Here is a 12,645-nt window from a genome sequence, read left to right as displayed (position 1 = left end):
CTTTATACATTAGTTATTCTTTCACAATGCAGTCATTTTGACTGCTTTTGGGCAAAATAGGTATTTCAGACTTTCTAGTGTTAAACAGCTTTCCGTTTGCCTGTTTATATAAATGAGATTATTCGTAAATAATTAGTCGATCTACATGCAGAATAGACAGGCTACTCTATAATTACCATTCTTAAAGTATAATTTAAAATGCTTGGCAAAAATGAAGTCAAAATTATAAGTAGTAAGGAAGTTGCAAATTTTTATTTCGACAAGGAAAGCAAAGACATAATTTAAATCTACCATTGAAATGAATAACTACCAAGGAAGGCGACCTGTAAACATCAAAGAAAACCTATTTGATCTGAGAAGGAAATGGAGGGAAGTTTAAATGCGAATATTATAAATTTCTCTATGCTTCATCAGAAAATCAAATTTAGTTATTATTATTATTTTTGTATCCGCCTTTTTCACTGGTGATTCGACAGATTTTGAAAGCATTTTCTTTCTTCCTCATTCAAACATTAATTTTCGTCCCTTAATGTACAACAGTCTTGACTTAATTTTTGACAAGGATTATAAAATATATATTAAGGACAGTGTTAACGGAACACCCTGTAGAGCATCTCACTTCCATTGTACAACTTTCAACGATGTGAAAGGAACCCACGAATTAACATAAAATCATGGTTTTAATTTAAACTCTATTTTAATTTGATAAAAAATTCATCCATAACTAATTTTAATTAATATAAAAGTTATAATTTTGAAATATGATCATTGGTCTATATCTGACCAACAGAATTGTGTCTTGACAAACTTTTCCATAATTCCATTTCACATCTTATTTCTTTCCATAAGTGGGGTAATAAAAATACGCTTTATCTTTGTATTTTCCTTATAGTTTTTAACTTAATTTTATTCTTTTAGATTCTCATTTTACTTATTTTTTGAAATTCTTACTTTTCTCGATTACTTTTCTTTTTCTTTCCGATTCTTACTTTTTTTTTATTCTTTTAGATTATTACTTTTTTCATTCTTTTAAATTCTCACTTTTCTTGTTTAGTTGCTTATTTTTCTTATTCTTTTCGATTTTAATACTTCTTTTTCTTTTCGATTCTTCTTCTTTCTTTCTTTATTTATTTTATCTTTTTCAATTCTTGTTTTTCTTATTCTTTTCGATACTAACATTTCGTTTTACTTTCCATTCTTACTTTTTTTTTACTTTTAGATTCTTATTTTACTTATTCTTTTAAATTCTTACTTTCTTTATTTACTAACTTATTTTCTTATTATTTTCTATTCTGCTTTGAAATAAACTTTGTTAACCATGAATTTCTTTTTTAAAAAAAGAAGAAGGAAAAATAAAAAGACTCAGGATGTGAATTTCCTTTAATCTGCCTAATTTATTTTCTGTTTAATTGGATTTAGGATTTGCTTTCAAAAGAATTTACAGTCTAATCTTGAGTTCATACGTCGAATTAGAAACATAGGTTCGACCTTTGAAACGTAAATAATTATGGGTGCACATCTTACAATCTACCTAAAAGCTGTTGACAAGAATTTACTTGTTTACTATGTAAATTTATTGCAAAACGCGAAGATTAATGTCAGGGTTAGAAGAAATTTTATTATAAATACCTATTCAGCAAAGTAAAAATTTTCAATATAAAATAAAAATAATCAACGCAAAAATAGATTTATTTATTATTATTTTTCTTTGGTTAAAGCTAACTTGAATCAATGTATTGTGCAAATGCATCCATTATTAAAAAGTTGCATGCTTATCCATTTCCATTCTTTTCCAATCATTACAATCATCCTTTACATCAAAACTCAGACTGTAATAAAATCGAATTTATTAGAACAGCAGAAAATATTGTGACTAACAAGTTTAAATCCTATCGTTCGCTCAAAAATTATTCATGTTGTATTTTTCTTAAATTTTATTTTATATTTTTATTTATTTATTACTGTACTTACAGTTTCAAAAATGCTGGTAAAACATCTTGTAAAAAATACGTGATATTCTAAGCTCCATTACAAAAATGATTCATGATTTTTAATATTCAATCATCTTTCTTAGAAAATCAAATCCACTGAAACTTATTTAAGTAGATTTTAGTTAAATAATATTTTTAGGGCTTAAATTTTATAACGCTTGAAAAATAATAATAATTAACGCCCGAATTAACATTATATGAATACAGGAATTAATTATATAAAGAAAAAAAAAACTCTCTATAAATTCCAAATTTTCTATAGTTAAATTCCTATTTTATTCACCGATAATTCATATGAAGTATTCTGTAATTAAACATATTTTTGAATGATTAACTTCTACCTATTTTTCTTGCTAATTTTAGAAAATCTTTCTCAATATTTAATTAGAATTAGGCTTTCAAATATTTTTAAGGTACGCAATAATTTAATTTCTCTCCACAGACAATATAATTTTAATCCACTGACCGCTATATTAAATTATAACTTAATATGAAATTATAACTTAAATTATAACTTAATATTAACTCCATATCCTTTTCGAAATCAGTTTAAATTAAATAGTTCTTTTAAACCAAGTGAAATTTTAAACAATTTTTAACTACATGTGCAATTTTTAACTACAAGTGTAGTTCTTAATTAACTAAAATTCATATAACTTAACAAGCGCTATTTGAAAGCAAGTGATAAAAAGACGTTAAAATGTGATAATAAAAATGATACAATTTGAGAGTTTTGGATGTTTTATTATTTTTTATGCAATAGTAAACTAAATTATAATGCACTATTTTTTTGCCTTCAATATTTGTAATGAATGCAAGCTATTTTTTCTCTTTTAAACAAGATTCTAACCAATGCTCAAATAACCAACGCTTATTTTCATATCTTTCCAAGCATCCTTATTTATATCTGGTAAACATTGGCGAAATCTAGACCGTATCCATTTTTCTCATCAAAATCCAACCTAGCCAAAATCACACTTTTGGCGACATATCTCATATCTCCCCAGAACTTGAAAAACCATCCCATTCTGGAATCGCAGCAACCCTGTTAATTCACCTCTCTTTCCCCCCTATTCCATCTCAACGAGCCGTGAGCAAGAACTGTCTAATGTTGTTCTCAAAACAGGCTGGAATCGAGGAAAGTGGTTGTGTGCATGGAAAACGAGCAACAAGTTGAAAAGGCAACAGGTCCCTTTTCTAACAAAAAATAGCTTGGATTGTGAGATTTTAAACGTGAATATTTAGGATTTTTATGTGTGTCTTTGTGAGTGTGAGTCAATCTGTGGATTACAAATTGGATATATCGATGTGATCAATTTCTGGGATTAAGATTTTGTTGAGGAGCGAGGATGCCTTGGCGGTTTTATCAACTAGGCTGGCTGATACAATTGACCGTCTTGGCGGCTGCCTTCCTTCAAGTGCAGCCTTTAAGAGGTGAGTGATTTATTTATTTGTTCACTTTTTCGAAGTATTTCGCGATTTTTAGGAAATTATATTTATAATTTAAAATTATTATTTGATAAATGCTCTGTTTCCGTACAAAGGTTATTAAAATTCTTACTAAAAATCTTACTAAGGTTATTAAGATACTACTACTAAAGGTTATTAAAATTCTTATTTAAGTGCTTTGCTTATGAATGAAATTTGTTTTAAAATTCAATTGCTTAATTTCTCTAAAAATTTTCCTTTATACTAGTTTTGCTTCCGAACTAATCTCATTTTAAAGTCTTCCTGTTTTGAGATCGTAATTATATATATATAATTTTTATTGTTTTTTTTTTTTGGAATCTTTAGGGTTGATTAAGCAATTCAAAGTGTAATGATCTAGTGCAGGGATGGCGAACCAATGGCACGCGTGCCATTTATGGCACGCGACACAATATTTTGGGCACTCCACCCATCACAATTGTTGTTACACTATGAATTGTTATTACACAAATGTTATTACGCTATCAAGCATATGTAACAATTATATTAAAATTAACAAAAAAGAAACAAAATAATAAACAATTATTAATAAAAAAATTAATACTAAAAAAACAATTAATAACCGTAAAAAACAAGTTAGCAATAAATAACGAGCAAAGAAAATCAACAATCCTGCTTAAACTAACATCTTACAACCTATTATAAGTTATTGGTCATCTAATCTGCAACAACAGAAGTCACACTGATGTTACTTTAAGTTGAATTACGTGTATAACAAACTGAGACATTGCAAAATGTTTTTTTTTTTCAATGTAAGTAAAGAGTTTTGAGTTGATAGTATTTTCCCAATAATCACGAAGTCAAAATTATTTGACGGCACGTCTATGACCTACCTCACTAAGCAATTTTTTAGAGAAAATGGCACGTTGGTGTATAAAGGTTCGCCACCCCTGATCTAGTGTTTCTTTAATCAAGCTTAGTTTATTGTTGACAAAATGTTTAAATTGTAATTGAGAAGTTGTAGTTTTAAGTTTCGACTACTTTGTTGACAATTTTCAGTGTTTACATTTAATTTAAAACTAGCATACTATATGGTAAATGTAAAAAAGTAATCTATTAGATTGCTAGTACAGGTTTTGACTATTATTATTCTAGTCCCGTATTTTGTATTAGTATTTAGCTCGTGCTATGTCTGTGTTACTTTAATAAACAAACCACGAGTAAAGTTAAAAGATGTTGCAAAACTGTGTTTATAAACGAAGCTTGTTTGAAATTTTTTCGTCAATTTAGGATCAAAATTTTGTTTTAATATTTTTTAACTCTCATACCTGACATGATTCTTGTAAACAAAATATATTAAACGGCAAAAAATAAATAAACGTCTATAAAACTTAATTTTGTTAACGTATAAATTCTACATAATCTTCAAAAATTTCAAGCCTATAAGTAACATATATTTTTGTTTATTCACTTTTTTTAAGTATTTTGTCATTTAAAAATATTTAAAACTCTTATTTGATCACTTATTTTAATACATTTTTATATTATTAATAAGTGTTTTTCATATTTGAAAAGTGACTAAAATTTATATGAATTCTAATACCGTTGTAAGAGATAATTTAATTGTTGAAAATTTTTTTAATCATTTTTAAACTTTCCCTTGCATTTAAAACTGCGAAGACAGTTGTCGATCTGCTTCTGAAGATTTTTACTTTAAATTTGAAAATAAACAGCAGTTTTTACATAGAAATCTAAAAGAGATATCATAAAATTAAAAATAGGTTCAAGTTTAGTTCTGGTGGTGCTAGTTAATTTACAAGTTGAAGTTGATTCACTCTAATTTATGTTTAAAAATCAACTGAAAACAATTGTTCAAGCTTAGTTGAATTAGAACGTTTAAAAATTCGTTAATTACGTTTCCAAAACTTAACGCATTAGAAATGCATATATTTTTTTAAACTAACAGTATAAATTATGTACCTATTTGATGAAACAATTTTTATGTAAACCATTTTAGTTCATTTGTTAGTAATACCTGAACCAAGAATTGGCACATCTTAAATCTATTTTGTTTAATGAAAGCGGTCAGTTTTGGTCAAAAATCGTGTTAGATATCTCCAGTGATATTTTAGTAAGCCAAATGCGAAGTCTTGCAGACTGTGTATGGTTTAAATACAAATACAAGAAACCTTACAAACGCATCATGTTTGTCAAATTTCTTCAACATCTAGATGCCTTAAGTAAAAAAACACAAACTCATCAATGTTTGTAAATAACGCTGATTTATTTTTCACCTGTTCACATAGATCTCAAACACGTGTTGCCTTTTATACATTGGAATTTATTTCTTTTGGCGTTCAAATTTGAAGGAAAGGTGGTAAATATGGAAAGTGGGGATTCGCAAGGTCGTCCGTTGCACGTGCTGGTAAGGACACCCAACATCCTGTGCATCTGAAGGCAGCAGATGCTTTTTGGAATGAAACCACTTGTTGCGGAAATAGCAGCAAGTGCAGAAGGAAAATATAAAAACATCAATAAACAGCTGCTTTTATATATATTATCAATTCTAGTGATGAAAGAATTCAAATTATATTATGTGATTAAGTATAGGAGGGGAATGGTCTAATTTGAATATTTTTTTTCTCCCCATTCTATATTATGAGAATAATTATTATTCTTATTATTAGCTTATTCCTTGGAAGACTGTACATTTTATAGTGATAAGTAAATTCATTTAAAATATCAATATTTATCAGAATTTTTTATTTTTATGTTGAACTTGAAAATTTTAGGTATTTTTAAAAATTATAAAATTTTAGGCAAATTTTGGATATTTTTTTAACCGTTATTAAAATTTGACAAATTTGTGTGACTTTATATTTTTTGAATAAAAAATGACTGGATTTATGCCAGTGAAACTAATGTTATGAATATAGATACCTTAAAGTGGTCAGATGCTCAGTTTATTATGTTTTTTACTGACCTTAAATGTTTTTATTGTTGAATAATTACAAAAACACACACACATCTCCTGCTTGATATCTCTGCTCAACATAAAATGCTCATATATATGTATATTTTTGAATAAGTAATTAGTATTTTAGTAAGTTTAGACTGTTTATTTGTAAAGTTAAATTTTTTAACGAGCTAAAATGTAACACTCTCATCTCCCCTACACCGTTTTTCCCTAAAAAAGGGGAAAATATACCTACATATATTTTCCTTTTTCTTTTGTCTAACTTAATTTGCAACAACTCATAATCAGTCCTATATAATACGTTCTACGGTTAACTTGATGACATCATTAATTTTCGCAGATATTTTTAAACGACGGTTGAGAGTTCAAGTCCCTATTTGAGCTTCAGGTTCACGAGAAAATTTATTGTCTAGTTCCAATTTATACTGACACCATGGTTGGATGGCGTAAAAATTTTGCATTAAAAGGAGATCAGACAATTAAAAGGAAAAGTTTCATAATAGTTTTTTTTCTAAAGTAAATAAATAAACACTTGTGATTTAAATGTACATATATTTAGTATATTTCACCGATCATTAGCAAAAATTTTTCGTTTTCTGGGTCTTAATGAAATCATGTACTTAGCTATCTAAGCAAAGAATCTTTCTATAACTATAGCTTTCTTAGCTATCTATTCTTTCATGAAATACGAAATTGAATAAATAAATTTTTTAAAATCTATATTATTGATTATTCAATGCCATAAAATATGCTCATAATATAATTTTCTGTCTCGAAGTTTAAAACTGATTTATTATTTTCTTTAGAAACCAAAATAAATTAATAAATCATCAAATTATGAAAGTCCAGTTATATCTCGTGTATCACATTATTGTGAAGAGACAGATAAACAAAAAAACGCTCCTGATGAAAATTTTTCATTGAGTCCCATTAAGCAATAGGAAGCTGCTCGTCAGTTCATTCTAATGAGATAATGACCCTTTGGAAGTAGTCAACTTATTTATGATTATTTTCATTTATTCCTTGTTTAGGAAGATTTGTAACTTCCCGGGACATTGAGACAATATAACTTCCGGTTTCTGGATTTGATGGAAAATCAATTGATTACATTTGCATCACCATCATTAACAAGCCAGGTTATAATGAAGAAAAATATTTATTATATTTGATGTTTAAGGTTTCAAAATTCATGCCTGGTTTTCTTTTCCATTTTTTTTTTTTTAAATTCCACTCGAACAGTTTAAAAATAGACTTTTTTTTATTTTTATAAATATACTTTTTTTATTTTTAGAAAAAGAATTTTTTTAATCTGGATTTTTTATTGTTTTAAAGATATTCAAATAAATATAAATTAAAAAAAATCCTTCCAATTAGTTTAAAATTACTGAAGAATTATTTGTTTAAAATTTTATTCTAAAGAATTTTTTATATTCAATAGAAAGTCAACTCTAACACTAATTTTGCGTGGTTAATAGCGCTTGGAATTAAATATCTTAAGTTTTTCTTCGTTTATATTTATCTCAACGTAGGAAGCCACTGTCAGTTTTAAGTGTGAGATTTCTTTTAATTATTTGATACTTTGATGTAAAGTTACGAAGTGGTTACCTTCATTTACTTCAAAATGTTATCGAAGATACATGAATTTTCGTAAGCTATTTTAATTTTTCTCTGCGTCATTTTCTGGGTGCGGAAAAGCCATGAAAACAAGATCGATCATGAAAACTAGATCGATGAATACAATTTAGCGTTAATGAAAATGACCTTTACGTATATAATTGCTTGTAAAAACAAATATGCAAATTATGATTGATGGAACTATTTTAATTAAATAAATAAACAATTATGTTTTTTTTGTTTGAGTTTGCCTTTAATTTTATATCATAAAAAGCTAGCATTAAAAAGTGAGAAGAGGTTTGTTTGTTTGAGATATTTAATTTTTCAAAAATAATTTTTCTTTTCTAATTTAACTTTAGACTCTTAAAAATGAATCAAGGATAGCATCGTCTTCAGTGTTCTCTGATTGCAACATGAGCTTGTCGATCTCTTTTCATAGATTGTCAAAAAGAGCTCTCTAAATAAGAGCCACTCACAAAAAATTTGGTTACATTTGAATCATTTTTGTTTCGTTAATATTTTTTGATTTGCATAGCTGCCAACTCCACTGGATTTTCCAGTAGACTACTAGATTGTACTAGTTTCTCCTGGTCTGCTGTTTTAATTTAAAATTCTCCTAGTTTTTGTACATTTTAAAAAATTCTCTAAAATTGAATAAGTTTCCTAAAAAAATCCCTACTGAAATAGAATTTTTGAACAGGTTATTGCTTGAATATTTAAATAAGTATTACTGATATACATAATGAAGCGAACCCCCATTCATAGAAAATTAGTTTAAAACTTTTTCCCTTCTAAAATGTTCAGTTTATTCAGAACTCAACAAGAATAAAGATTCCAGAACTTTTATGAATTAAATGCCTATTAATATTCGAAATTATGAGTAAACATAATACGTAACATTTCAAGAATGTTTTTTGTCAATCATAACTGGAAAATGTAGCAGTTTTTCTATTTTGATGACTATAAAAATTCCTAAAATGACTCTGTGTAAAATATTTAGTACATTATGCAACAATTATCATGAAATTAATATTATTTCGTTAAATCTCCTGGATTTTTTTTCTCGATCCATGTTGGTAGCTATGGTTTTGATATTTTTTCACGTTTCCTTATTTGAACTTTTCCGCATTATTTGACCACTTTTTCTGGTACAGAGGTTTGCCCGGTCGCTGAGGTAGGTTTTCTTCAACACAATGTGTATGGATAAAGTCCCGTGCCTCCCATAAGTAGTCGCAAACAGAGGAGGTTTTTCCTGGAGGTTTCACTGTATTATCAAGCTTCATCATTGAAAAAAATGAAAAATACTGATTTCTTAAATCATTACGAAATCATCTCATCAATACAAAGACTAAAATTTCCTGAATCGTCGAATATCATCATTTAAATTTGTCAACTGAAGCTGGAATCCATTATCTATGCAAGTAGAAAACATTTTATTTTCAATCTCCACAACTTCCGTTTAGATACATAGAGTTGTTTCAAAAAAACTTTTCTACTAGATACATTCGATAGGAGACAAAATTGAAATAGGCAAAAAAAAAAAAGGAAAAGAAAAAAAAGCACACAAAGCTTTAGTTTTGATATCACGGTTCGGCAAACTCAGGGACCTATCGACGGGTACAGTTAACTCGCGCGACTCTGCAATTTAGACTGGGTAGGTAATAATTTTCTGCTTTTTGTGCTCGGTCGATCGTCAAACAGGCCGTGGGGATAAAAACTTCCAAAGGAATATTCCAGAGACCCGTACATAGGGCCTGAAGGATGTAAGCCATCTTCTTAGGCATGCGTTTTGTTCTTTTTCGAAGTTATTTGAAAGGATAATAAAGAACCAGAGGCTATAGTTGGATTTGCGCTAAATTTCAATGCTACAGTTAAGTTTTTAAACTGCGTTTAGTGAAAGAATGAAAATGCTCTCTCTTTTAAACTAAATTGTTTATGTCTGGATCTTTTTATATTGTCTGGCGTTTTCTTCTTTATTGGTTCACAATTTGCATGCACTTGTCTGGAAATGTTCACACGTGCCTTCTAAGTTTAGATATGGTTTTTACTTTTCTATTGTCTTAAGGTTTATGTTTTGAAGACAATCGTCAAATGAAATAATGGTTTAGGCAAATAATATGCTAATTAACTTTTGCTGGTGTGTTACAGTTGTTTAGGATTGCAAGGTTAAGTTTTGCCCATCTTAAGTCCCATCCATCTTAAGCCCTTTATACTAATTATGAAAATGGCGCAAAATGTTAATATAAAAAAGTAACAGTTTGTTGAAAATAAAAAGTATCAGTGTTTATAATTTTATACTTGATTTAATTTGATACTTTTATATGATTACAACTTATGTAGCTTACCTGAATACTTTAGTAAGGTTGCAGCGCATAAGTTTAAATTTAATTCCTTTAAAAAATAACAGCATTCGATATTTTGATAGAATTGCGTAACTTATTGTTCGATTTCATCCCTTTATAAGTTTTAATTTACATCTGGCCTAATTTAATATGATTGCTTGCTACAAATATGGTTCAGATTAATTCCTTTATTAAAATTGCATCACACATGATCCAATTTGATGTTTTAATAGGATTGCAACGATTATACTTAAATTTGATTCTTTTGTAAAATTGCAGCTTATATGACCCAGTTAAATACTTTAATAGGTTTTTTTAAAAAAATTAGTCAGTTTGAATCCTTGTTAGTTATTAGTAAATTCGTATGATGTTGTTATACTTCGATAAGCGGTTATGTTTTTAACGATGTAGGTAAAAATAAAAATATTCAAAACAATGATTATATTGAAATACTAAGCACTTTAAAGTTTAATCCAATATCGATTAAATCTTTAATAATTTTATTCGCTATAACAAGTGTCTCTGCTAGCTTTTTTAATTCAACATTTAAAAAAGGGGAAAATGAGGGGAAAAAAAACTACAATGAGGTTAATGATTTAAAATACATTTTTACTGCTGTTATAAAATTATTATTACTTTTTAAACTGATATTGTATATTAATTGTTAAATAATGTTACTGAATCTTCTATAGAGAACAGGTGAATTATTAATTTTAGATTTTTATATATTTTTTCAGTGATAAAAAGTGTTAAGAACTTCCTGGTTTTTTTTCTCGCGAAAAATAATAATTTTACACTCAACCTTCACTTCCTAGTTTGTAAAGTAGTAGTGCCATAATGTTTCCAAAGCTTTAGGGCATAAAAGAAAAAGTGCAAGGAGATGATTAATTTATTAGTGCTGGATTAAAAGAACAAAGGACTATAAACAAAGAGCTCTTATTGATGTCGCCAATAAGTTAAGCACTTGATGTCTTCGCAAGTGGACTTAAAATCTATAAAGAGAAAATCTTATTCAGCGCAATTAAAGAATGATTGTTGGGTTTAAGGACTAAAAACTTAAAAATTATTATTTTTGAATTTAAACATAAAATGTAGCTTTATCCTTTTTCGTTTTAATTAAATTTTCCATCCTGAAGTCTTATGTTACATATTTTTTTTATAACAGGCTATCTAAAGTTTAAATCAACCACAATATCGTTCACATATGCTAGCATCTTTTATTTTAAGTTAAGCCACTTAATCAACAAAAAAGTTACTAGAAATAAGTCTAAAAATTTACTAGATATATCTAGAAATACAAATATGTACTACTTCTATCGACGTATAATAACAAAGAAACGACATCTGTTTGAGTTAACGCCTTTTATTAGTCGCAATATTTCAAAAAAAAAAAAAAAAAAATATTGCAATTATATATCGTAAATACTATGTCAAACGATAAATATCGAATTTACAATAGATATCGACTACGATAAATAGTGAATATGAAAACATCAATCACTTTATCGATTCAGTTATGACATACGATAATATTATTGATTATGATAATTTTAGAATATGATTATTTACGTACATATTGATAAATTTCATTTGAAAGAAAATATTGATCTATGTAAAAATAAGGTAGATTATTTTAGTTGAAAAAAGGATCACGATGTTTTTATCGTTTTCTATAAATTTGTCCTGAAAATGCATTGCGATATTGAAATCCTGATGTAGTTCAGCATCAGTATAATGAACCACAAAAAGTGCTGGTACTGAAATTTTTAAGAACATGTATAGATTTATTTTATAAGAACTATAAATCTAAGAGAAGAGAACAAAACTTAATCACTGTTACTTGTTACTTTGTGATAACATTTTGCCACTATTTCTAAAATAATTTATCAAATCAAGATAAATTTCCATCGAAAATAAATAATTTTTATCGATTAAGTTTAGGGCTAGCTGTGAATTGCTTAACTTTCTTTATTTAGTCGAGTCAAGATTCTTATTTAAATTGATAACATAGTTCCAAGTCCACGCTTTATCCTCATCAATGTCAGATTTCGTTAGTAGTAGTCAAGTTTGACATTCTTTCATTGATAAAATTCGAAATAGTTCTTGAAAGTTAATCTTCGATCATGTTATGGGTGTTGATTTATTGGTCTTTAATAAATGATCGTGCCGAGAAATTCTGAATGATCCCTTTGACGCAGAGTTTTCATTTAACATTCTTTTCATACTTCTTTCATTATTTTGAATTAATTTAGGTCAAAATAAGTGAAAAATATTATATTTAGCATTTTAATAA

General features: G+C 27.5%; 1 protein-coding gene across 1 annotated transcript in view; it reads left to right on the top strand.

Annotated features, from left to right (window-relative positions):
• The first annotated feature begins 3,014 nt into the window (after positions 1 to 3,014).
• Positions 3,015 to 12,645, top strand: part of LOC107442769 (uncharacterized) — a 129,093-nt gene continuing 119,462 nt past the window's right edge. The window contains exon 1 of the mRNA XM_016056409.4: positions 3,015 to 3,425. Within this exon, the coding sequence (XP_015911895.1) occupies positions 3,341 to 3,425 (85 nt within the window). The 5' untranslated portion in view covers positions 3,015 to 3,340. The remainder of the gene's footprint in view (positions 3,426 to 12,645) is intronic.

This window comes from Parasteatoda tepidariorum, chromosome 10 (genome assembly GCF_982258835.1).
Source record: "Parasteatoda tepidariorum strain Cologne lab strain chromosome 10, Ptep-v5.0, whole genome shotgun sequence".
Taxonomy (NCBI): domain Eukaryota; kingdom Metazoa; phylum Arthropoda; class Arachnida; order Araneae; family Theridiidae; genus Parasteatoda; species Parasteatoda tepidariorum.
This window is presented reverse-complemented; position numbering and strand designations above follow the sequence as displayed.